At 36.9% G+C, this 27082-nt stretch overlaps 3 protein-coding genes across 6 annotated transcripts; 1 reads left to right on the forward strand and 2 right to left on the reverse strand.

Annotated features, from left to right (window-relative positions):
- Window positions 1-790: 790 nt before the first annotated feature.
- LOC117996397 (hemocytin-like) lies at window positions 791-10152 on the reverse strand. Of its 3 annotated transcripts, none has more exons than XM_069509735.1 (4): window positions 10006-10152; window positions 3784-3930; window positions 2745-2906; window positions 791-896 (listed from the first exon to the last, which is right to left on the reverse strand). In XM_069509735.1, exons 2-4 carry the CDS (start codon window positions 3875-3877, stop codon window positions 856-858), a joined length of 297 nt encoding a protein of 98 aa, XP_069365836.1. In that variant the 5' UTR covers window positions 3878-3930; window positions 10006-10152; the 3' UTR covers window positions 791-855. The 3 variants fall into 3 exon arrangements, with proteins under 3 accessions (XP_069365836.1, XP_069365837.1, XP_034840346.1); XM_069509736.1 differs by lacking the exon at window positions 10006-10152 and adding an exon at window positions 5704-5745; XM_034984455.2 differs by lacking the exon at window positions 10006-10152 and adding an exon at window positions 4483-4646.
- On the forward strand, window positions 5899-15765 carry LOC117996696 (tumor protein p63-regulated gene 1-like protein). 2 transcript variants are annotated; one of them, XM_069509731.1, is made up of 6 exons: window positions 5899-6174; window positions 7141-7357; window positions 7723-7899; window positions 8384-8494; window positions 11790-11923; window positions 12378-15765. In XM_069509731.1, the coding sequence occupies exons 1-6, from the start codon at window positions 5964-5966 to the stop codon at window positions 12575-12577; spliced, it is 1050 nt and encodes a 349-aa protein (XP_069365832.1). In that variant the 5' UTR covers window positions 5899-5963; the 3' UTR covers window positions 12578-15765. The 2 variants fall into 2 exon arrangements, with proteins under 2 accessions (XP_069365832.1, XP_069365831.1); XM_069509730.1 differs by lacking the exon at window positions 8384-8494.
- A 4569-nt stretch (window positions 15766-20334) lies between these two features.
- On the reverse strand, window positions 20335-23586 carry LOC138404725 (putative leucine-rich repeat-containing protein DDB_G0290503). Its single transcript, XM_069509516.1, has 3 exons — window positions 23443-23586; window positions 22660-22891; window positions 20335-21797 (listed from the first exon to the last, which is right to left on the reverse strand). Exons 1-3 carry the CDS (start codon window positions 23584-23586, stop codon window positions 20335-20337), a joined length of 1839 nt encoding a protein of 612 aa, XP_069365617.1.
- Between the last annotated feature and the right edge of the window lie 3496 nt (window positions 23587-27082).

A 27082-nucleotide genomic window follows, 5' to 3' on the forward strand; every position in this document is an offset into this window, starting at 1 on the left:
TTCAAAGGGGGAACGCTGCCAGTATTTTCGGAACCTTGCCTAAAGGGACTCCTTTTAATAATATATTTTAGTTATAATATTATATTTTTTAAGGTTTTAGTTTTAGTTTAAATTATTAATTAATTAACTTTTATACGTTATATTATATCCGATTTAAATCCGAGGTATTCTCAAGGATGACGGAACCCGGAGCTAGGGCGTAAGCTACCAGACAAATAGTTCTATGACTACTTCGGAACGTATTTTCACGGATTCGGATCGGATGTAGTGCGTCAATCAATCAATCAATCAATCAGCCTATTTGCGTCCACTGCTGGACATAGGCCTTCCCAAGAGCACGCCACCACACACGATCCTCCGCCTTCCTCATCCACCCACTTCCCGCTTTCCTCTTAAGGTCGTCAGTCCAGCGGGTTGGAGGTCGTCCCACACTGCGCTTGCTGATACGCGGTCTCCACTCCAGAACACGTCTGACCCATCGGCCATCGGTTCTGCGGCAGACGTGGCCTGCCCACTGCCACTTCAGCTGGCTAATTCGTGAAATGTAGTGCGTAATCACCCTTATCTTCATCTAACTGTTATCTTTTTGCAATGATAAGCATAAGTAAGTAGAGATGCGCTTAGCTGTAATCACATCATTAGGTCAGGTGACGATGCAGTCTAAGATGCCTGCCAAGAAGATGCCTATTCGCTACTTTTTTGAAGGTCCCAATATTATAGGGCATTTATAGGGAAGGGCATTCCAGTATTGTAACATTTTCAATAAAAAAATAGTAATTGTATCATCAATATTTTATTTAGATACAATAATAATAAAAAATAATTTAACATCAATGTGTGGTTGGTAGCTTCTTCTTAAAACTGTATGTTCATCACGTCTTGTGGGGATGAAGGCACTGTAACAAAAAAAAACAATAATTAAAAGCTACTGATTTTAATAAGAGGTACCAAAATGATCTAGAAAATATTACTTAAAAGAAAAGCTCTGTTTTATTTTTTACTAGCTGATTCCCGCGACTTCGTCCGCGTGGATGTAGGTTTTCAAAAGCCCGAGGGAACTCTTTTATGCTCCGGGATAAAAGAACACTGGCAAAGTCGTACCGCTATGCGATTTAGCGTATATATTTAGCTTGATAGAGTAAGTAGTTATTACTTGGTACCTAAAATATCAATTCACAAGCAGCTTCAGGATTGAAAAGTTGAGACTTGGAATTCGATAACAAAATCTATGCTTGGCATTTACAATATTATTTCACCAGGAACAGTTCCTGAATCTCTATGGTTTAGGAGTGCTGTACCCTGCATCATCAGGTTAGAGTATTTTGGACTGGGAGTGTCATCGTGAAGCCGTTGCTTGATACCTAAAATATCAATTTACTATCAGAAATTCTCAAATCCCCACGATTTAGGAGTTCAGTACTTTGCAGCATCAGGATTGAGGAGTTGGGATCCGAAGTTCAATGATGTAGCCTATGCTTGGTACCTAAAATAATTCTGCATCATCCGCAGTTCCTGAATCATTATAGTTTAGGAGTGCTGTACCCTACATCATCAGGGTTGAGGAGTTGGGACTTGAAGTCTGAGAATAAAGTCGTTGCTTGGTACCTACGATATGAATTCACTATGAACACTTCCTGAATCTTGATAACTTATGCGGGCAGTAACCCTTCTGCATTAGGATTAAGGAGTTGGATCCAGAATTTTTTATGGAACCAGCACGAAAACTTCTTCTTGTGATTTAAAAAAAATATTTGCTAATCGGTCCAGAAACCTCGAAAAAATCGATGTAGAAAAAAGAATCACCTCCTTCTTGACAGTCAGTTAAAAACCGATGACCTTGAAATATTTACAGAACAATCTTTAAAGTATTACCTTTCTAACAAAAAAAGAATGAATGAAATCGGACTACGCGTTAATGAATTACAACTCAGTATATATTTTAACTTTCACCCCCTCTCCTAAGGTAACCATGCTGAATTTCGGGATAGAAAATATCCTATGTTGTTCCTCATAGTATGACCTCAAATCGTACCAAGTTTCATTGAAATCCATTCAGTAGTTTCAGCGTGATGCGCGGCCGTGATACAGACAGACAGACAGACAGACAGACGGACGGACAGACAGACAGACAAAAATGAAAAAAATTACAGTTTTGGGTTCAGTATCGATTATAGAGTGCCCTCGAAAAAAAAAATTCAAAATATCTTCAATGTAGGTACAGAATTGGACCTGTTACAGTTTTATTATAAGTATATAGATTTCTTCAAAAATGAGCGACATAACGATAGACCAAAGTGCGCTTTTCCGCCTGAAGAATCCTAAATATAGGTAGGTACATCTACGGCCTGAAATTTTTCAAGATTTTTATTTCATTTTTTTATTTAAAATGACAATCAAGAGGTTACAAAGAATAACTTAAAACTACACAAAAAAAAAGAAATAAATGAATAATTATAAATGCTATTTTGTAGACCCACTTACAGCCGTACTCAGAGTCGCTTAATCGTTACTTAAGTTTAGTTAAAACGAGACAGAGCTATATCTCTCACATAAATCTGTCTCATTTTAACTCAATCTTAAGTTACGATTAACGACTGAGTAGGTACCGCGGTTAGTGATTGCCACAGATTCGCTCTAACATTATGAAAAATACTTGTTTCGCTTTTTTTACGTTCCGGGCAGCGTGTCAGCGTTGCTCGTACTTCCGGGTCACGTTTGAAATCAAAAAATCTTTATTTATTTACCTTCGGGGTACCAGGCATCCCCGCAGCGCCTGCACGAGCACTGGTCGGCAGTAGCCACGCTATGCTTTATCGTCGAGCCGCCCTCACAGGTCAGCAGCACCGGGACCAGGGTGAACCGCTGCACACGGCAACACTGGCATGCTGCCGAGTACTTCTGGGTCACTGTCGAAAACATTATTAACACTCTGATAAAGGTATTTCATCTCGAAATTTCCTGTAGGGATTTTCATTTGGATTTCACTACTCATCATGATCAACCCATCGCCGCCGCCGGCTCACCACAGACCACGGGTCTCCTCTCAGAGTGAGAAGGGTTTTTAGCCATAGTTGACCACGATAGCCATGTGCAGATTGGTAGATTTCACACACCTTTGAGGACATTATGGAGAACTCTCAGGCTTGCAGGTTTCCTCACGATGTTTTCCTTCACGGTTAAAGTATGGATATTCGATTCGCATCCCCAAATGCGGAACATCCGCATTAATTCAGACATCCGCATCTGCATCAATTAATGCGGAGCTTTTACGGATGCGGGTTCATATTTGCATTTTGCAACAAGCGGCCTGCAAAGAAAGTGGGCGGGGTCAAAGTGGCGCGTGCCTCGCGCGTGTTTGCTAGTTGATATCTTCGTTCGCTAATATGGCCAATCAAAAAGTGTACAATGGTACCCAACTGGGGTGTTACAGAGAATTCGCATCCGCCACCGCAAATGAGCAACATTCGCATTAATTCAGACATCCGCATCCGCATCCGCATCTAACTTGTGAACTTCTAATAATCTGCATCCGCGACAACCCTAATGCACACGCCTAGGCCAAACAGCATCGTACTGGAGCGCCAGTCGACTCTGCAGATGCCTTTTGCGATGCCTCGTTAGATAGTAAATTGGCGAGGGGGAAACTAGGTTGAATAGTTCCTTAGTACACAGTACACAGTATACACTCATGTTGATGCACTTATGATGTTTTCTTCTTCTTATTTTGCTTTATGGCTTTCAGTAGTGCCACACCGTAATGATGTTTTTGTAGAGTCCACTCACGTATATTGAAGGTGTCTGCCGAATCGCAGGAGCCGCGACACTCTCTGAAGCCGTCGATCTTCTCCAGGTTCTTACACATGCCGTGTATACCCATCGAGATGGAGAACAGGCCGACTGTGTCCGACTTTGGTACCGGTTCACATTTTCCTGCCAACATGTTAAAATATATTCTATTCTGAACTTATTCGCCAACGAGGCAGCAGTGAAGAAAGCGGATAGGGAGGTGTGAGGGGTGCAACGGATCGATGTCATTTTTTGTATCATTATCATCGTCATCAGCCTGTGGACGTCAACTGACATAGGCCTTCCCTAAAGAGTACCACCACGCTCGGTCCTCAGCTTTCCTCATCCAGCCACGTCCAGCCAGTCTCTTTATATCGTCGGTCTCATATCGTGCTATCGGTTTATATCGTGCTGGAGGGTGTCCCATACTACGCTTGCTTAAACGCGGTGTCCACTCAAGGACTTTCCGGCTCCAACGGCCATCGCCTCTACGACAGGCATGACCTGCCTACTGCCACTTCAGCTTATTTTTTTGCATGGATATAGTTAAAGACTGGAGAGTGACACAGGCTTCTTTTATTCCGGAAAATCAAAGAGTTCCCACGGGCTTTTGAAAACCTACAACTACTACGCGAACGAAGTCGCGGGCATCAGCTAGTGTATTAATATTATTTGAATGAGAAATATTAAACTTACCAGGAGGATCCAGTGATGTGATCCCATATATTTTACAGGTAATAATTAAAATTGCATATGTAAAGGAAGAAAACATAATGCTTGTGCGGAATAGTAAGTACAAAATAAAATAGCTGTACCTACCAAAATTAAATATAGAACAAAACTAACGTCTTCCTGTGGAGACTTTAATGAATACAATTCACGACTTAACTAAGTATATAAGCCAGGCTATTTATATAACCAGAATGATAAATAATATTATAAGGAAAACAGGTAAAATTATTATGTACCTACTTATTTTCATAATTAATCGAAATAAGGAGAGGAAACGCTACAAATCCCGTATCATTATACAGGCTGTAACCAGAACGCTAGCAAAAACGAAAACAGGTCATAGTGCTTACCTACTAATGATTACTGACATGATACCACAATACAGAACGCGAAACAATATATTAAAAAATCCTACATTTTGTAAAAGTTTACGATATAGTTAGGTATTGCAAATAAAACATCTGACTGACGCTAGAGGTCAACGAACGTTGCATAACTAGGTTACTCGGAATGAATGCCCCGTCGTAGGCGGGGCATTGACCCGAGTTTTGCACGCTATACATTAAATACTGAATCACTAAAACAGCAAAATGAGGCAAATAATAATTATTATTGGTATTAGAATGTGTTTACACCCTTGTTCTGGTTACAGCTTGTATAGGTATCTATCCATACCTACCAAGTACCATCCCATCATCCACCAAAATTGAAGTGTCTGTCTGTAATTTCGAAATAACTGCCTCATATTAAGCTCATATAGTTATTTGAACTGTACCATAACTGAATCACACGTTTTAAAATTTTTGTCTGTCTGTCAGTCTGTATGAACGACAGACAGACAGACAGACACTTCAATTTTATTTATTAGTATAGATTAGTATATGTAGAAGTATGAAACAAATAAAATTCGTTTTTGAATGTACCTACCTACAAATAAAGCCCTTATGATACTCCACTTGGTACCTATAGTTATTTTAGTTTGATTTTTTTTGGTGATGTAACCAAAAATTAACGGCCTACTTATCTGCCAAATTTCATGATTCTAGATCAACGGGAAGTAGGTACCCTATAAAGACATGACAGACAACAAAGTGATCTAATAAGGGTTCCTTTTATTCTTTTGAGTTACGGAACCGTAAAAAGACAAAAAAGGTCCGGTATCCTGGTATTGGAAGTCCTACTCACCAGCTCATCCTTAACTCAAAACATTAGCGATCAGCGTTGAGTAGAAAATGCGACCAATCATCAAAACCGTTTCCACAAACGAGAAACCGGACTGCCACCGGACGTACACCGGATGCATAATGTAGACAGAGCTTTATACCATTTTGGAATGGCAAGTGGCAACATCAAACATGGCAACATTAATTTTGACGTATCGTATCAGCCGGTCGATTATTTACGCATACGAAAAAGTAAATAAAATAAAAATACAAAAAAACATAATGAGTGATCTATTGGACGACGATTTAGAGTTGCGTATCGGTACACTGCAGCTTTCTACGGACAATGTTGCTGCGAACGGCGAGACCCAACGTCCAGGGCGAGAGAAAACGCCTGGTAATGCAAGAAGTACTCCAGTCAACGTTCCAGTTCCACCTTCTTCGGTTCTCTCTGGGGCCGATTCCTTGACCTCATCGTCGTCTTCTTTTGCTGGTAAACTTATTACGTCTTAAGCTAGCAGCACACATGAAATATTACTAGCAACAACGCATTAGGCACTGCATAATCGAACTGCAATACAGTCGCAGTTTGTTTAGATACTTCATACTATTACAAATCAAGTTGGAAACGTGCGCGAAAATGTCGTCACAGGCACTAAGATTAGGCTATATCTTAGCAGACCTATTTTGTGTCTCAGTGATCATGTATGATTTTAGTCGCACATTATAAATGCGAAATTGCGTCTGTCTGCTAGCCTTTTATGGCCCATCCGTTCAACAGATTTTGACGAAATTTGGTATAGCTTGCATCTCGGGGATGGACATGGGCTACTTTTTATTCAAGAAAATCAAAGAGTTCCCACAGGATTTTTAAAAACCTAAATCAACGCGGACGAAGTCGCGGGCATCCGCTAGTTCTGAATAATTTAATGAGGAGAGTTAAAATACTGAAGTTGAATTCTATTTAGAAGAAAATATAACGACAGAGACAGACTTAATAAAATATATTATTACTTTTTTACTATTGGTATGTGTTAATATGATAAAAGTTTAAATATTAATCATAAAATTTACACAGTAGATTATACAATGCAAATTAGACTATCATAAAGGTTTAGTTAGTAGATAAGTAGTAATAGTTAACAAATTGATAAGGATTTAATTAATCAGAAAAATATTTCTAGTTATAACCTTGAAAATGTCATTTCTATTTTTGTTTAAAATTGGACAGATTCAGATCTTTATTAACACTACACTACCCAATAGCTCAATTGGGTACTTGACTATACCCATGCAAAAAATCGCGTCTATCGGTTGCTCCGTTGCACGACAATTGAACGACAAACCAACAAACAAACACACTTTCGCATTTAGGGGTACTGATACTATGATAAAGAATACAGAATATGCTTCAAATAATCATCAACAACATCACAGCAAAAATCTTCTTAATTACCAGATGCCAGAGCAGATGGTGCGACCAACGCACAGCCAGAAACAAATCCAGAAGCGGTTCAGACTGTATACCCTAGATACGATGTGCCGTTCAACCGAGAGAACATTCAGGACTTCTTTACATTCCGCCGGGGTGTGGTGGAGAATGCCATTCAAGAGTGCATTACGGCACTACTGTTCCCTGAAGACGGGGAGTACTTGGGCTCCTGGTTATTGACAGAGTAAGTATTTTCCATTATGACTTCTTGTCCAGCACAGCAGGGAACTAGAAGAGGCAATATAGCCAGTATATATAAAAGGATCTCAATGTGCAGCGACTTCTGTTATGACGCAATAAAGTGCAATTCAGCTTGCTTCAGTCTAAAATTTAATAAACGCTTCTATCGCGTAAACTCTTCTCTCTCTCTCTCTCTCTCTCTCTCTCTCTCTCTCTCTCTCTCTCTCTGTTTGTCTATCTCTCTCTCTCTCTCTCTCTCTCTCTCTCTCTCTCTCTCTCTGCTAACATGGCTAATATTCTTTTTAAAAAAAAGTGTAGGTGAATTAAAATTATTAATCTTTAACTAGTTTTTTCTTAACTAATTTTCAGAATAACACTTTGGGATAACGAAAAGGAAAGGATTGTGCTCTTAACCTCACGGCTAGTGATGACCATAAAGTATGACTTCATAGCTATGAAGCAGTTGGACTTCAAAAAGACCTACCTAGATGACCTGGACACCATAGTTATAGGGGAGTTAGTCTATCCACCGTCTTCGTTAGTACCGTAAGTTTTTTTTAAATTCGGATTGGTTTATATTTATCTAGTATAATGATGCCCGCGACTTCATCCGCGTGGATTTGGGTTTTTAAAATCCAGTTGGAACTCAGGATGATTTTTGGGATTAAAAGTAGCCTATTTCACTCTTCAGGTCACAACTATACCTGTGAAAAAATCACGTCGATCCGTTGCGACGTGATTGAAGAACAAACCAATAAACCAACAAACCAGCAAACAATTACACTTTCGCATTTAGAATATGGGTAGTGATGAGACCTACGTACTTTCAACTCTTTGCAACAAACAATACGTATTATAGACGTCTAAACGGCATCGCGACTGGTGTGACGACGGTGGTCAAAGACTTCGTCATAGACCGCCTGTGCCGGCGGCCCAGCGAGGCGGAGGAAGCCAAATTGTTCGATCCCAAGTATTTTGAGCCTGGTTACTTTCAACTCTGACTCTTTGTAACAAATAATACGTATTATAGACGTCTAAACGGCATCGCGACTGGTGTGACGACGGTGGTCAAAGACTGCGTCATAGACCGCCTGTGCCGGCGGCCCAGCGAGGCGGAGGAAGCCAAATTGTTCGATCCCAAGTATTTTGAGCCTGGTTACTTTCAACTCTGACTCTTTGTAACAAATAATACGTATTATAGACGTCTAAACGGCATCGCGACTGGTGTGACGACGGTGGTCAAAGACTGCGTCATAGACCGCCTGTGCCGGCGGCCCAGCGAGGCGGAGGAAGCCAAATTGTTCGATCCCAAGTATTTTGAGCCTGGTTACTTTCAACTCTGACTCTTTGTAACAAATAATACGTATTATAGACGTCTAAACGGCATCGCGACTGGTGTGACGACGGTGGTCAAAGACTGCGTCATAGACCGCCTGTGCCGGCGGCCCAGCGAGGCGGAGGAAGCCAAATTGTTCGATCTCAAGTATTTTGAGCCTGGTTACTTTCAACTCTGACTCTTTGTAACAAATAATACGTATTATAGACGTCTAAACGGCATCGCGACTGGTGTGACGACGGTGGTCAAAGACTGCGTCATAGACCGCCTGTGCCGGCGGCCCAGCGAGGCGGAGGAAGCCAAATTGTTCGATCCCAAGTATTTTGAGCCTAGGTACTTTCAGTTGCTGTAGACGCTAAAGTGATATGGTTGTTTTTGCTGTAGTAACATAGGTCATGTAGAAGCTGTATGCATTGCGATGTTTGTGAGGTAGCATCCGAGTGACAGGCACAGACATATGCTTTAGCTAATTATTATATAGTCCGTACAAAATGAGTTCTCACGCGCCATTTAACTCTATGTGTCAACTGTCATGTCAAAAGTACTTTACCTTTAAAAATATAAGCACAAAAAAAGTACTTACGACATGACAGTAACATGACATTGACACAGAGCAAAAACGGCGAGCGAGTTGTACAAAATGTACGCACTATACCTCTATGTAGTTCTACGCTGTACGCACTAGACAGATAATTCCGAACAAAAATATTTGTAGGCAATACAACTCGTTTCGCTTACAACTTGCATGGTATCATTTCTTGTTTGACTCTTAGAGCTGTTAATTTACTCCATGAATCGAACTATATCTATTATAACCTTAAATGTTAAAATGCTAAACTTTACACATTTTAAAACAATAAATTCGATATATTATGCTAGTAGTTATAATACCCGTATAATTTACCCGATACGCCATGGCAATAAAAAAAAATAACAAAAGTTTTTTCTAATATTCAGAGGAACTGTCACATTGTTAACAGATCCATCGCATTACTCCTTCACGATAAGTTTGTTTTAAAGGCTAGTGTGCTTCTTGTTGTTAACTATAGATATTGGCATGAAAGATGTAAAGGTGCGAATTTGGTTCTACAAAATATCTAAACTAAATTGCGAAATCGCTAAAATTAATCAAATAACATAAATACCATCCTTGGGACTGATTGTGATAAAAAGACAACTTCAGTTCGACGATCGCAATCAACTCTGATTGGCTGGTATTCTCTCACTATTGCCTACGATCTCAGACTAAGAATCGAGGAGACTTGTCAGACGCGTATAACCGAAAGGGACAAAACAACAAAAGAAATCATACTTACGTAGGAATGAAAGGTTGTTTCATACTTGCATTCACTACAACTTTTACAGCCGATCATACTGCAATGCACCATAAAAGTATTTAAGATGTGTAGAACACCTGAAATACTAAATTTAAAACAGATAACTAAAAACTCGTTATATTCGCAATAAATTAATACCACAGAGGTTTGTTGGGCACAGATGACTAATTACTGTGCCCAACAAAAAATAAGCTAAACTATGACAAAGACAAAAAATGAGTTTTTGTCTTTATCACTCTTCAGAGCTTTTCTATACTATTTTATTTTGATGCCAAGTCTCCTTGATTCTTAGTCTGAGCCTACAATGCATCGCTGCATCGAGAATACCATAAATTCAGCCTATCACAGCAATAGGCTACTTGACACTTTTTTAAAGTTGGTCTTAAATGGTTAATATTTGTGCTATTATATCAAAAAAATTAACACTATATTTTTTTGCGCCCTAAAAACCGTAAAACTTTCATTTAAAAATATATTTTTCTTAGACAGGTGAAAACACTGTCGGCCATGTTTGGCCGATAGATTATCTGTGCTCTGACGTCATGCATTTGTAAACAACAGCATAACCTGCCAAAGTTTAATAAACATGACTTCTATACTAGTTTACATGAAAAATATAGTAATTTTCGTTAATGTATCATCCGAGAATGTAAAAAACGCATCGATAAAGACCACAGGAAAGTTGTGGATTAGAGTGCCCAGTGAAATAAATATACGTAACGCGAAGACTTGCTTAAAGGGATCCTATATGACTAACGACTTCAACCCAAATTTATTTTTGCAAAGATCACTTTGTTGTAAGTCTTACTTAATAACTTATTCAATTTATAAAGAGAAAACGATATTTTTTTACGTTTACTATGAGTTTTTAGAAATATATAAAAACTAGCTTATGCTCGTGACTTCGCCCGCGTGAACTTCATAAATTTCAAACCTCCATTTAACCCACTCAGGGGTGGAATTTCAAAAAATCCTTTCCTAGTGGATACCTTCTGTTTACCTACAAAGAACACACCCACCAAATTTCATGTATCTAGGACCAGCTGTTTAGATGTTTAGGCTGTGCGTTGATATATAAGTTAGTCAGGACTCTAAATTTTATATATATGGATACTACGTTAGTCCCCGCGTGACATAGGGATGACATTTCTTTGTTTACATATTTAATGACGTCACATCATGGCTGACAGCGTTTTCTGCGTTTCAAATAAAAATAAAAACTGTATTTTTTAAAATTGGATTTATATATCCATCCTGCGTTTTTAATAATTGTTATTGATATATTTCGTTGTCTTAAGCAAAATACTATAATAAATAATCATTTATTGGACGAAATTAGATATGAGTCAAGTAGCCTATTGAGATTGTAGCAATGCATCTTTTCCGAGATCGACCAAAGGATTATGATGGTACTACGTTTAGACCTGCCAATTTAGTTTAGAGATCATGTATGAATTTGCACTATGCAGCACAATAATTTAGCGTCGATAACTTAGATTAGAACATTAGAAGATTTACAATGGCTTACAAGGCAGCTTATAGAAATCAACACTGAAATAACAATGCATGCTAATTTCATTTGATTTTGATAAGTTTTGATTGTCTTTATGAGGTTACTTGTTTTTAATTTCATAAAATAAAATTTGATTCAAAATTAAATTAACCATGTAAAGTTATAAAAATTGAGATACTGGTTGCCAGTCGACATGTTGCAATAGAAAAAAGATGAACGATTTATAAACATGTATGTATATTGGTTATAGGGAGCGCAACCTCCGCGGCGTTCGTCTGATGTGGAACAAGGGGGAGGCGTTACCACTCAAGACAGTCTGGAACCCCTTCAGTCAGGACGTGCCTTTCATTACGTTCGCATCGCATCCGATATATTGGCATAAAGGTAAATCTGTCTAGTGTCTATACACACACACGACTTTCATCGCGACGGTCGGATCGGATTTGTGACACCATTGGTGAATAAATAAACTTTCTTTCTTCTTTTTTTTTTAAATAAAAATAGCGAGCAAACGACCAGGCGGGTGACAGCATGTTAAGTGATTACCGCCGCGCATGTACATTTGCAGTACCTTTTAGGTATTTGTTGGTCCGCCCCTTGAATAGCCCTATGTTGTAATCTACTGGGAACACCGCCAAAGGGAGTTGGTTTCATAGTTTGCATTCCATATATTTCTTTCCATATTTTAAATCTCAGACTCTCTAACTAAGTTTATTGGTTTATCCTACTATTGTTTTTTAGTTAGGCAACAAATTTTTTAAAACAAAAGCCTTTCATGAAATTAGTTCCAAAACTAAATTATTATGAATATAGATCAACAATTTTATTTGATCTGCAGATGGTGGCGTAGACGAAAGATCAACCTACGACATGGAGATATTTGCTCAAAAACTACAAAGGGCCGTAGAAACTGCCGCTTCCTCGTGCTGCATACATCACTCTCCCATAGTCATACAGAGCTATGTCGGTATCACCTCGCTGCTGCATAACAAGACTAGCATGGGCTTCTTCAAGGTCAGAGGGAAGTTTAGTTTCTAATCTGTACATTGGAAATTTTACTGTCACAGATAATATTGATGAAGATTGATTAAATGAGGAAGTTTCAGGGCAACGTTCGAGAAAATATTCTTAGATGGTGCTGAATTTTACAACCACTAAAGATGAATAATAATACTTATATCTAAGTTTTCAGCGCCATCTATGAAAATTTTCTCAAACGTTACCTGGAAACCTCCTCATTGTCGCCATCTTTTCTAAACAAAATCAGCTTCATCCGAATGTTGCATATACCACTCCTCCATAGTCATACAGAGCTAACAAGAACAGCATGCGCTTCTTCAGTCAGAGGGAAGTTTATTTTCTAATCTGTACATACATATGAAAATTGATATGATTTTACTATTGGAGATAATATTCATGAAGATTGTATAACTTGTCGCCATTGGCTCTAAATAAAATCGGTATCATCTGAATGTTGCATACACCACTCCCCCATAGTTATACAGAGCTACGTCGGCCTCACTTCACTGCTGCATAAGAAGACTAGCATGGGCTTCTTCAAGATCAGAGGGAAGTTAAGTTATGTATATATATAAATCTGTACATACATATATGTATATGGAAAGTGATCTAATTATGCTGTCGCAGATAATGTTAATGTCTGATTTAATTGTTTTTAGTCTGCAAATACGTGTAGGCATTTACTATCGCAGATAAAACGAGAATACTATCCGTCTCAATTGCGATCCCACTTCTGATGTTGATATTTGATGAAGGTTGATTAAATTGTCGCCACCTTTTCTAAATATAATCGCTATCACCTGAGATCTTTACTTCCTCGTAGCGACTCCATAACAAGACTATATGGGAATCTTCAAGGTCAGAGGGAAGTTTAGATTCTAATCTGTAAAAAATTATTTAGAGTTGAGTTGGAGTGGAGTAAGCTTCAAGTCTTTGTAATTTACGGAGACTTTAATAGTGTTTATAATTTGACATTATAGTTAGATATATGAATAATATTTAGGCTAGGTAAACAAACGTGTAATGGGAATAATTAATTTAAGGGTTTTCTTCCCTTTTTCCCCAGTTTTTTATTTTCAATCTTGTTGTTGTTATTAATGCATTTATCTTATACAATTTACGGCTTATTATAACTAGTGGTTTTCTTTCAACTCAATTTCAAATTGTCGATGTTCGTGTCATCTGTCAAAGTTTTGGAAAAAAGTTTTGCAAGGGAAAACCAGGCATGCGCTCTCTCTTTCGCAGGGGAAAAGGTGATATAATGCGTACATGTTAAGAACTCACTCGCCAAATTTATTCTATGAGTCAACTGTCATGTCAATAGTACGATTTTAGTCCTTAATCTAAAGGTAAACCATACATTTGACACATAAAGTAAATATGGCGAGTTAGTTCTTACAATGTATGCAGTATACTTGATTTATATGTTAGTATTTGGTTTAGGTCTTCGAATTACATAATATTAATTTGAGATTTTGAAGTGATAATGCGGCCGATTCTCTAGTACACAATCTCTATAGTAAACTAAATTAACAGGTCTAAATCTAGTGCTATCCTTCTCCGCAAGCAACATTATGAAAGGGATAGCAATAGATTTACACGTGCCATTTTAGTTTAGTTTAGAGATTGTGTACAATGGAATTAGCCACAATGTGCATTAATGAGGAGGTTTCCAGGCAACGTTCGTGAAAATTTTCATAGATGGCGCTGAATATATTACCACCATTAAAGATGAAAAATAATACCTATATCTATATCATATATACTTTAAATTTTTAAATTTAAATCGGATGCGAAATTAAATAATTACTTCTATTATAGTTCACACATTTTGTGGAGAAGAAACGCAAGGAAAATTGCAGTGCACGCTAGCTCGTACTCTTCATCTATGTCATTGATTGATACGACCTAAACATTAAAGCATAGATCATATAGATATAGGTATTATTTTTCCTCTTTCGTGGCGACCTATGCGAAATATTCAAGAGACATCTATGAAAATTTTATTGAAGCTGTCCCTGAAACTTCCTCATTCACTGTACAATTTTTTATATAAAAACAGTAGTCACATTCTGTCTACAGTTTTATTCACAAAAATTAAAATAAGTGTAGGAGTGTGAAAGAAGCGTAAGATTGTCGCCAAGCTGATGGGCAGTGATCCATCATAACGTGTTATTGTAAAAGCAGAATTATTCGCATAGCGTTACAGTTTAATTTACGCTATTAGAAATGTTTTTCTTTCCAATTATTTTTGTACATTTTTGTATAGGAGAGTTGCTCAAAGTCGGCGATACGCGGTCCCATATTAAAAACAACAGAACATTTCTGTTAGCTTAGTTTAAGTTATGTGATTTTATTATAAGTGTGTATGGGATAATAATTATTTATTATCACAAATATTTTTTTAGGGTTTAGGTTAGCATTGTAACCTGGCCTTGGTTGCTTCGATTATTTAATAAGAACTAAAATGGTATTGTTTGGGTGATCAGATTTTGTTCTGGACTACTTCATTTAATTCTAGTTTTAACTAGTTAAAATCAGTTTGAACTAAAATGAGTTTTAGCTAGGTACATATAAGTACATATTTATTTTGTACCAACAGAAATTGTTATAATAGTTAGTTATTGAATTAAAATATTTAAATTGTTGTCTGAATTCGCATAATATATATTGTTGTTGTTACTAAAATATATTAGTAAATTATATATTTTATATTATAATTATTCTTAGCAAATAATGCTCATTAAAATAATAATATTGGTGAATTGTTCTCGAACGTAATAAAAGTAGTTATAGTTCACAGACTAAAGAAATAAGATGAACGGAGCTCTTTCGAAAAAACGTATTCATAAAAGTGAAGCCACTTATGTGTGTGTTAGTGTATCACGTGTTGACATGGCTTTACATCTTTTCTGCAGGCCTATTCTGTATTTTGCTACATAATACAACAAAATAAAATCCTGATTTGTTATTGGCCGACATCGGTTAGCAACCGAGATATCATTATGAGCACTGTCTCGGTGTTATACAACGATAGATATGGTATACCATAACGCAGTTAATTTGTAGAGTTATTTGTGTAGTTATTAATACGCCTTACTCACAACCTTGAATGGGAAGCTGGAAGAAATCTCTGTTCAGAGATAAGCATTTCCAATGTAATTTAATTTATTACTACCTACTATGTAACTAAAATTTCGGTACATCGGTGATGAAGAATACAGAATAGGCCTGGGACCTGTTTTAATTATAGGCCACCCGTTTCCAGTTTATCTTATTTGTTTAATCTGTGGTATCATATTCTTCGTTCAGCATAATATTAATATAAGATTCTTTAAAAGGAAGATAATAAAATGGTCATAATATTTATAACATTGTCTTCATTATAGAATAGGATATCGTAGCTTTTGCATTGAATGTGTTATTTTAGCTCATTAGTCATTAAGTATTTAGGATACCTTCTTATTTTGAATAAATAACTACTTATATAAAAAATAACATAGTTCATTATAGTTACCACTACCGGCAAAGCCGTAACGCTAAGTGGTTGGAAGGAACTTTATTTAGAAAATAACATTCCATTCCAAAAAATATATTCATCACGTCATATATTTTTTTTGCATCAATGGTTCAAGGTGTATTTCTATCTTAGGCTTATAGTGTGATAGTATGATCATAATATTTGATACTATGTCTGATATTTTAACAATTAGAAATTATTTCGTCGTTGTTGTCATCAACCGTTAGACGTCCACTGCTGGACATAGGTCTCTTGGACTTCCACACGCCACGGTCTTGCACTGCCTGAATCCCGCAGCTCCCTACGACGCGTTTTATGTTGTATGAACCTGGTAGGAATCTGTTAACGCTGCACTTTCCGGTACGAAATCGCTATTCCAGCACCTCGAGACCCCAACGTATATCTGCTCTTCAAACTCTGTGACCCATCCATTGTGGCTTCCGTTGAGCTATTCGCAAATTCCTCAGTGCTTGAAGACCAAAGGCTTGTTACCAGTGATCATTATCATGAGACGTGGTCGTTAACTATGGGCCTCATAAGAAAGCCATGTCTCTCAGTGGGCGATGGAGAGAGTTATGCTGGGAGGTTCTCTATGTGATCCAATCAGAAATGGAGAAGTAACCGACGTAGAAATTATTAATCTGTTGCAAAACACATAAAGAGGTGTTACAATATATGTATAAGTTTTTTACAAATCGACTGAATTCCCCTTTGGGGGTGTTTCAACCCTAGAGAAACCCTGTCCACCGAAAAAAAAAGGTTTCGAAAATTCAATTCAAACTCTCCCCTCTAAACTAAATTTCTGGCTACGGCTTTGGTTAAGCGACATTTCCTTTCGAAAAAAAAATCAGTAGCTACAACAGTTATCAAAATTAGTGTCCTATAATTTCCGGCATGTTACAAGATAATCTAGGTCATCGTTTAAAAATCCCAAATGGTGTTTGTTATCAAACGTCGGGTTTTCGCCAATCTCGACGTAATAATATATTTCACTAGCTTATGCCAGCGACTCCGTCCGCGTGGACTTCACAAATTTCGAACCCCTATTTTACCCCTTTAGTGGTTGAATTTTACAAAATCCTTTCTTAGCGGATGTCTACGTCATAATAGCTATCTGCATGCCGAATTTCAGCCCGATCCTTCCAGTAGTTTGAGCTGTGCGTTGATAGATCAGTTAGTCAGTCACCTTTTCGTTTTATATATTCAAGATGACGTGAAAACTATTACGAATCAGCCAGCTCAGTAGGTTTTCGGATATACCATACACGATATGCTTCCGTTGATTTACCTAACCGTCGTGCGTTGCTAACATACTTGGAACTAGGGTTACCTACCGATTCGAACAATAGGTACATAATATTGGATGATTTTGAATGACCTTACAATAACGTTCTGAACAGAACCAATCGCAACGGAAACAAGCTAACTATGCAGCAGGAGACGTTATTATGCCCAGGTGTGTGCGCAAACACACATATAACAAGCTACAAAATTTGATCACAGTGATTTTCAGACATAACTTGTTTTTTGTTACCTATCGAAACCTCATAGTAATTATTATGAAACTAGCTGATGCCCACGACTTCGTCTGCGTGGAATTAGGTTTTTTAAAATCCCGTGGGAACTCTTTTATTTTCCGGCATTAAAAGTAGCCTATGTCACTCTGCAGGTCTTTATCTATACCCATGCAAAAAATCACGTCAATCCGTTGCACCGTTGTGACGTGATTGAAGGACAAACCAACAAACCAATAAACCAACAAACAAACACACTTTCGCATTTATAATAAGGGTACTGATGAATGAAACTGCTTATAATACCTACTGTAGGTAATTGTCATGTACACAAATCTAAACTAAAATGGCAGGTCCAAATTTATCGCTATCCCTTTCATAATGCTGCCTGCGAAAAAGGAAAGCACTTGATTTAGATCTGTCAAATCAGTTTAGAGATTGTGTATAACAATATCATAATTTAAAAAAAATTCAAATCATTTATTCAAAATAGGTACTATTGTAGGTACTCTTTTTAATAGTCGGTTGATATGGTAGATGATAATATGGTGGTGATAATTAATTACGTAAACTTAAAACTAATGCTACGAGGGTTTCAAACCCGCCGAGGTCTTACAGAATTAGACAATCTGCCAAAAGTCAAAACATTTTGCGTGTGTGAAAGGTGTTTTTAAATAGGGTATTGTTAAATATGATTAATTTTTGCGCTATTCTGTATCTTCCGAGTATTTCTATGTTATTTATTATATTAATTGATAAGTATATATACCTAGAGTGAATAAATAATGTTCTGCATTTTTTTTTCCACGAATTAAGGATTTTCATAATCTATACATGGAAATATTGTGAATTGTCTTCCCTTGGTAGTTTTCTGTTATCATATTTTCATTGGATTGAACTAGTATTTTATAGTATTAGTATTTTTCAGTTTAAATAATGAAAAAAATGGCGTTATAAGTTTTTAAATTTACTTTTGGATTTATTAAAGGTACAGTACTCGGTTGAAAGTAATGTATAGGTACATCGACCTTTAGGAGATACCAAATTTGTAGAGCATTGTCTCTGTCGTTGAGACCGATAAAATGTCATATAGGTATGAGTAACAGAGACAACGCTCTATAAAGCCGTAATTTCCTTCTAAACTTACGGCCGCGTACTGTACATTATGTGAACTACGTATACTTAAACAAAAACACCAATTTTTTTCTTTAAACTTATAGGTAGTTTAGAGAAACTTTTTTTGGGTTGTGTGAATACATTTGAGGAATTCAGGCCTATTATATAACTTGATTGATACTTAAAGGCCTATTATTGTAAAATAGACTGTATAAAAACTAATATATAAGTATAGGTACCGTTTCACTGAGACAGCTCGTGAGGTAGGGCGCAGGTTGCGGGAGGGTGACAGTTGTCGTAAAATCAAAGATTTCAACGTTGCTGTCACTCTCCCACAACCTGCACCTTCTTACTCTACGAGCCATCTCAGTCATGTGGTATAAGTCCCGCCAATTGCTATTGCGCTGGAACTATGTCTCATTAACATCCAAATGACACTATTTAAGTTTAGCATTAGCGATTTGGGGGACTTATACACCTATAAATATCCATTGCGGCTAATTCTGTTGTATATTATCTTAAACTAAATTGACAGGTCTAAATCTAGTGTTATTCTTTTCTATAAGGAATAATAAGAAAAGGACAACAATACATTTAGGTGCCTATAATTTTAATCAACAGAATTAGCCACAGTGAACTAGAATTAGAATTTTTAAGATTCTAATGTTTGTTGAAGATTGCTTTGCATTTCATCTTTTTGTCTTCTTTAAACCATTTAGACTTATTATAAAAAATAATAATAAAATAAATCAACGAAATGACAATCAGTGTTTTATTAATCACTAGCTGATTCCTGCGACTTCGTCCGCGTGGATTTAAGTTTCTTAAAATCCCCCGGGAACTCTTTGATTTTTCGGGATTGTTGTCGTTGCTTGGTACCTACAATATGAATTCACTATGAACACTTCCTGAATCTTGATAACCCAGGCGGGCAGTAACCCTGCAGCATCAGGATTAAGGAGTTGAATCCAGAATTTTTTATGTGACCACGACGTAAACTTTTTTTGTTGATTTAAAAAATAATTTTGCAAATCGGTCCAGAAACCTCGAAAAAATCGATGTAGAAAAAAGAACCACCTCCTTTTTGACAGTCGGTTAAAAACCGATGACCTTGAAATATTTACGGAACTATCTTTAAAATATCCCCTTTCTAACAAAAAAAGAATGAATGAAATCGGACTACGCGTTAATGAATTGCAACTCAGTATACATTTTAACTTTCGTCCCCTCTCCTACGGGAACCATGCTGAATTTCGGGATAAAAAGTATCCTATATTCTTCCTCATAGTATGACCTCAAATCGTACCAAGTTTCATTGGAATCCATTCAGTAGTTTCAGCGTGATGCGCGGCCGTGATACAGACAGACAGACAAAAATGAAAAAATTACAGTTTTGGGTTCAGTATCGATTATAGAGTGCCCTCGAAAAAAATTTTCAAAATATCTTCAATGTACAGAATTTGACCTGTTACAGTTTTATTATAAGTATTGATGATTAAGTTTCAATCATTTTATTTATAAGTAAATCCTGTGAAAATCAAATATATATTTATCTAAATCTATATAATTAGTCAATTTAATTTAAAATGAAAAATAGTTGTAGCTAAGTTTTACACTGCAAACTTCTAGTTCTTCCAAATATTTATATTATCATATTCGAAATCAGTCAAACTCATATCAGATGGAAGTGATAAATCGGTCCAAAAAGATTCTTCCAAATTATCAAACTTGAAGTATTCGTCTGTCGTTATTGCTCTTACGAATTTCATATTTTCCACCCAAGAAATATCCATTTCATCTCTTTTATTTTTAGAAATAGTACGTTGTTTCTCTTGTATTGAATTTTTAACGGAATTTCCAGGATTTTTCGCGTCTTGGACAGAGGAATGAACTGTTTCTTCTTTGCTTAAATCGTTTCGTGCAGTAACAGCGTTGTCTTTATTTTTTCTATTGTAAGTTCTCTTTTTTGTTGTCTCTACAATATCTTTGTTTAGTTTTCTCCTTCGTCTTTTCACTTTTCCAATTGCATTCTCTTGATTTTGTGATGAATCGTTTGCCATTTTACGTTGAACCTTTTTAGGTGGCTCAAGTGGCTCAATGATATTTTGGATGTTACTTTTGAAAATAGTATTGTCTTGTACTTTATAAGATTTTGGTGGCATAAAGGTATTATGTTGTGTTTGGTCACTTTCTGAAAATTTAACGTTGTTGCTACCATGTATCTCAGGAATTTGTTGTGTTTGGTAATTTTTGACATTTGTATTATTTTTAATGATTCCAACGACTTCATTCGTTTTGTTCTCTAAATTACGTAGATTTTGTGATAGTTTATTACTTTCGCCGCCTAATTCCTTTTCTTTTAGTTGTATAACATTAAGATCACTGAAGGTACTGTGTTGTGTTTGGTTACTCTTTGAAAATTTAACATTGTTGTTGCTATAACGTGTCTCAGGAATTTGTTGTGTTTGGTAATTTTTAACATTTGTATTATTTTTAAGGATTCCAACGACTACATTAGTTTTGTTCTCTAAATTACGTAGATTTTGTGATAGCTTATTACTTTCGCCGCCTAATTCCTTTTCTTTTTGTTGTATAACATTCAGATAACTGAATTTCGATGTTGTATTACTATTTCCTGTGTTCGCATTATTAAAGTTAATAACATTATATCTAGCATCGATGATATTATCAGGTATCTTATCATAGAGCGGTTGTACACTTGCGACCGTATGATTGCCGTAATCAAAATGGTTCAGTATTTTCTGTGACAGTTTATTGCTATCGCATCCTAGCTCTTTTTGTTTTATAGCTTTAAGATTAAGGACTTCTTCTAATCTAGTACGCTTATTTCCTGTATTCATATTACTATTGCTAGTAATTATTGCAATATTATTAGCTATTTCCTTGCCGTAATTTGTATTATTTTGAAGCGCCCATGCACTCGAATAATTGACATTATTGAGAAGATTTTGCGATTGTTCACTGCTGTCATCGACTAATGTTTTATCTTTTTCATCATTCACATTATTAATTTCTGATTTGTTGGTATTATTCTCGACATTCGTTTCAACATAGTTTATAATATTATCTGTAACTTTTTCAAGATTTTGTTGTATTTGTTTATTTTCATAAATTTTAGTATTTCGGAATGTTCGAAGGTTACTCAAACTATTATAATTTTCATACTGAAAATTACTTAGTATATTTTGCGACTGTTCATTGCTGTCATTAAGGTTACAGACATCTGATTCTTTATTTGTAAAAGCAACTCTTTGGTTTCTAACTTCATTCAAGTTTTCCTTAATTATTGCAGAAGCAGAGGGGTCTACGTTTGCCTTTCTTTGATAGGTATCATTATCATTCGAAGCTGAGATAGCTAGTGGGTCTTTATGGTCTTCTATAGATAGGTTTGAAAGGGATCGCCACATTTCTTTATCAGTTATAGCATTGTACAATGGCGTAGCAGCATCTTGGACTTGTTCGTTTTTATTATTTATCTCTTCAACAGAATTTCCTATTGGGCTTAACATACTTACATAAACAATGTCTTTTGGCGATTTTTCTCTAATTATGCATTTCATGTATTTAGTCAGTCTCTCTATGACCTGGAAGAGAATTAATGTTTGAAAACTCTCCTATCAATAAAAACCTTTATTTGTTCTGTTGCTGCTGAGACTAATTTTCAAATTCATTTATTTGACGTAAGGCCTCAAGGCCAAGTATAAGCTGTGATAGCCTAGTGCTTAGGACGTCCGCCTTCTAATCGGAGGTCGGGGGTTCGATCCCGGGCACGCAACTCTAACTTTTCGGAGTTATGTGCGTTTTAATTAATTGAATATCACTTGCTTTAACGGTGAAGGGAAACATCGTGAGGAAACCTGCATGCCTGAGAGTTCTCCATAATGTTCTCAAAGGTGTGCGTGGTAGACTATGGCCAAAACCCTTCTCACTCTGAGAGGAGACCCGTGCTCTGTAGTGAGCCGGCGATGGGTTGATCATGATTATGATGATGATGAAGGTCTCATTCAGGGACATGCGAAGCGTTGCGCGGCGCGTCCTGCGGTTATTTCGTTCAAGGAGCGGCGCCCGCAGCGACACCCGCGGTGGTGCCTGTAGCAGCACACAAGTAACCCTGCACCACACCCATCTCACTTCGCACACGCCGCGGCTGACGAAGCTGATCTACTTCAAGCCAAACGCGCGTAACAATCTTTCTTATGTTTCATTTAGCCGCAATTGGGTGTTTGACTCCAATTTTTTTATTACTTTATTATAAACTAGGATAAAAATTATGACGTAAACTGAAAGAAACTAATTAAATTGATCAAATACAAAAAAGTTATAAGCATTTAAATATTTCTGATTAGACAGAGATAGCGATATAGAATTTTGACGTCACTCCCTTACTAATGCCATAGTAGCTTCGTACAAATTTTCGTTTTGCGAGAAAGGAATAGACGATCCTCCCACTCTTAAATTAAAATGCCTGAACTTTGTAAATCTTTGTTGGATTTTAATATTTTTTTCAGCGTAGGTACATTATTATTTTTATCCTAGTTTATCATAAAGTAATAATATATTTTATCAAATTCAAAAGTAGGAAAATACCCAATTTGGCGCAACGAACCGCGCGACGCCCCGCCCCCGTGTCTCTCTGAACAAGGCCTTTCAAAGTTGTGAGTAAAGTTGCTAGGACCTTTCGAGCTGTGCCTGTTAACATTTGAACTGGGTACCTGAATATAGCTTTCATCTTGGCATTGGTTTCTGAACTCTTCAATTTCCCGTCGGTACACATCGGCTTCTTGTATCGATATCGGCTTCTTTTTGTAAATGTAATCGTCTACTTTGAGGCTGATTACCATCAGTCTCTCTTGCATACGTTTTTTCTATAAAAAAAAAGCCATGATATCATAGTGGTAAAGACGTCGGGGATATTTGGGGGGTCTGGTGTTTGATCCCAGGCACGCAGCATTCATTTTTCAGAGCTATGTGTATGATACCTAAGCAGTTAAATTGGTAGGTATCACAGTGGGGAAACCTGCATGCCTGAGAGTTCTCACATCGAAATGCTGAGTTTTATGACTGAGATACCGACACTGGCTGAAAAAAGAGATTAAATGGCTATCATATTATATTATAGCTAAGAACCAACTCGATTAAACACCCATTAAACCGGGTAGCCATTCGAACAAAAATAACCGCATTCAAATCGTCCATCCGTTTGCGTGCTACAATGCCAGACAGATTTGACAGACAAAGTGATCAAAGTAAAGCCCTTCGGTTTGTGTCGTGGGTTACCCTACTTATTTGGTTTGGTTTGGGGGGTCTTTTTACCAGGAGTGTGATGTAAAGGCACCGTAAATCAAACTATTATACATAGTGTAAGGGTGGTAAATTGGGCGGAATGGAAATATACCCGGATACGGAATAATCTACCACCTTACAAAGATTAGAGGAAAAAAAAATTTACTTTACTTGATCTATCTACCTAGTAAAGAATAGAAGCTAACCGTCGACTCCCTTGTAATGTATATGAGGTGTTATAAATGAAATTTGCTAGATGTTAGGCAAAATTGTTTTTAATGTAACCTTTACCGGGGTCGCTTAATACATAGTGATGGCTAATAATACTTAGTTATTCTAGCTTAATGCCAAGACTTAATTTAGATACATTAGAATGCCTTAGGTAGATAGTACATAAAATCTATGTTTTAAATTTAAGATGCCATTGGCATGGAATAGACAATGACACAGTAAAATTCATAAAATTGTTTCAAAATAAAAGCTCAGTAGTAAAGACAGGGTTCTTACTGTACACATACACTAAGAAGGTTCACTAAACAGTTCCAGGATACAAACATTGCTTACTTGTAGGTGCGAAGACTGCAGGGTAGCTGGACGGCATCGGCCAAGATCCAAAACTCAATTTATTTGATTCTTCACAACCGAAATGTTTCATTACAAAGATTTTCACCAAGTCTTATCCATAGAAATTAAGTTGTCAACGTGAATGTGCAAAAGAAATAAATACGAAAACCGAAAACGCAAACGGAAAACTAAAACGGAAAACTGAAGCTAAACGTAAAACGTAAACGTAAATACGAAAACGTAAACCCTGTAACAAAGAAAAACAAGATTATAATTTGTGCTGTGTGAAAATTTCGACACGTGGAATTTTCCCGATCAAACACAACTCACCTATTGAACTCCTGGCCACCAATGGTTTTCAGAAGTCCACCCACAACCCATTATCCTCATTTATTTGGGAAGATAAAATAACTGGAACTGGAATGAAATCATAAAATTAGGATTTTCTCTAACCAAACCGCCATTTTGTCGAATCCACATTACTTGATTTTTCACTCACCATAATTGATGAAACATTGAAATACGTTAGGATGACTAACTTTATACTATTGTATTTTCCCAGGCGAAGCCATGGGCGAAAAAGAGTGAGATTTTCCTGGAACGAAAAAAAATTCGTCTTCACATGTTGACTCCAGAGAAAATTCTAAATCTCACCAATCGGTGTTGCCAGACGCAACCCGAGTGTGGCCGCTCTGTGTTAGTTTGATCATGAAGCCAATTCATTTTTGAATATTTGCGGAACCTAAGGATATATTATAAGAACCGTTTTGTTAATGACTTAACAATAAACAAATGATATTATGGTTTTATTTAATTATTTTGTTTTATTTTTACGACAATTGACAACGAAGCAAACGCCATCTATTGTGGCTCGAATGAACTCTGAACATCGACCCACGCGTAGTTCTGCACCTTGATGCTAGGTGGCACCAACATACTTTGAACAAAATAGATTTTAATTAAAAGCGAAACGCTAATTAGTAGTTCAAAATTTACAACGTCACAATACTTCCCCTCCTACGAAAAGGTTCAACAGGTTGAACCACGCTGCCCTCAGCGTCATCCAACAACTACTAACAATTTGCCTGAAACAAACAAACAAAAAAAAACACAGAAGTTACGCGTGAACGCACATCTAACACTAACAAGGAAAATTGTCTAACAAAATAAATATGCTGAAAACAGTGTAAGGTTTTAAACATTATACCTAACTACACAACCCTAACTTCTAAAAAGAATATATACAAAAAAACTTCATGGTGTCTAAGACACTTGAGTGGAAACATCTTGGCATCATTCTTCAGCTGACTGATAGAATGCGTCTAGGCCTACGGTGGTTCACTCTTTTAAACTACCATCTTAATATTTGTTACTCAACAAATACGGAAAAACTGGTTGTGAACGGGTCCATCTTATATGGCAACCGTTCTCTATCCCATTCGGAAAAATAAAACCGAATCAAAATCGGAATATGAGAAAAAAAAAACGAAATAACTCTCCTAGAAAATAGATCTCGGAACAGAATCGGAAAAATAACAGAAATGATCCATTATCTAGAAGGAAAACGAAAACAAAACACAAAACCCCCCCTTTTCGTTATCCCCAAAGTACGATATTTGCATTTTTACTTTCTCAACCGGTTGGTCTACCACAAGCATTCCAATCATCACATATTCATCCCTACATACATCCACTACATTCCTCCTCAACTGAACCATGGTAATGTAACTGTTAACTCAGAACATCACTACACTCATTCAAATTCCTAATTGAATATTGATAACTTAAATATTCAAACAGTTTAGACCAAACTAAGTAATGGCAAATATCTACTTCTTAATATCCTTAATATGCCAAGTGCCTATTGGGTGGTTGTCAGCTACTCTAACTAGTTCGTAAACCAAAGGTGACAAAACCTTGACAACCCTGCACTTTTCATACTTAGGTGCCAGCTTAGCTGCGAAAAAATTTGTAGCGTCGCTTTGTGGATAGGTCTTTTTCCACACTATATCCCCAACAGAATAGCTTGCAGACCTACGCCTTAAGTTGTAATGCGTTGCATACTCTGCATGAGCCTGAAACAAATTTCTCCTAACCTGACCAAATATGTCCTCCAAAGTTCCAAACTTTCCTGCGTATTCCTCCCTTGGAATTCCGGCCTCGTACTCCTTATCCGTGTCCTTATAGAAGGAACCATTTAAAACCGGTTCTCTAGCGTGGACAAGGAAGAACGGGGAGAATCCAGTGGATTCATTAACCGCACTGTTTATGGCGAACTGGACCTTGTACAGGTTTTCGTCCCAAGACCTGTGGTTATCTTTCACAAAAGCGGCTACAGCAGTCATAACAACCTTATTGTACCTCTCAACAAGGTTAACTTGCGGAGTGTACAGTGGTGTGTAGTGTAATTTCGGAATATTATAACGCTTAATGAGATTACGGAATTCAGATCCTGTAAATTGGGACCCATTGTCCACAATCACAGTCTCTGGAACACTATGGTTC

This window comes from Maniola hyperantus, chromosome 3 (assembly GCF_902806685.2).
Source record: "Maniola hyperantus chromosome 3, iAphHyp1.2, whole genome shotgun sequence".
NCBI lineage: Eukaryota > Metazoa > Arthropoda > Insecta > Lepidoptera > Nymphalidae > Maniola > Maniola hyperantus.

Excerpts from the sequence above, each read along its gene's own strand:
- LOC117996397 (XM_034984455.2), bottom strand. The coding sequence starts at position 4,558 with ATGTTTTCTTCCTTTACATATGCAATTTTAATTATTACCTGTAAAATA. Across the intron at positions 3,931-4,482 it reads CACATCACTGGATCCTCCTG|GAAAATGTGAACCGGTACCA; the intron begins GTAAGTTTAATA and ends ACATGTTGGCAG. Across the intron at positions 2,907-3,783 it reads GGCAGACACCTTCAATATAC|TGACCCAGAAGTACTCGGCA; the intron begins GTGAGTGGACTC and ends TGTTTTCGACAG.
- LOC117996696 (XM_069509731.1), top strand. The coding sequence starts at position 5,964 with ATGAGTGATCTATTGGACGACGATTTAGAGTTGCGTATCGGTACACTG. Across the intron at positions 8,495-11,789 it reads GCCAAATTGTTCGATCCCAA|GGAGCGCAACCTCCGCGGCG; the intron begins GTATTTTGAGCC and ends TATTGGTTATAG. Across the intron at positions 11,924-12,377 it reads TCCGATATATTGGCATAAAG|ATGGTGGCGTAGACGAAAGA; the intron begins GTAAATCTGTCT and ends TTTGATCTGCAG.
- LOC138404725 (XM_069509516.1), bottom strand. The coding sequence starts at position 23,586 with ATGCAAGAGAGACTGATGGTAATCAGCCTCAAAGTAGACGATTACATT. Across the intron at positions 22,892-23,442 it reads AAGATGAAAGCTATATTCAG|ATCAGCTTCGTCAGCCGCGG; the intron begins GTACCCAGTTCA and ends GGCTTGAAGTAG. Across the intron at positions 21,798-22,659 it reads AGCACGGGTCTCCTCTCAGA|ATAATATTATAAACTATGTT; the intron begins GTGAGAAGGGTT and ends AAAAAGTTACAG.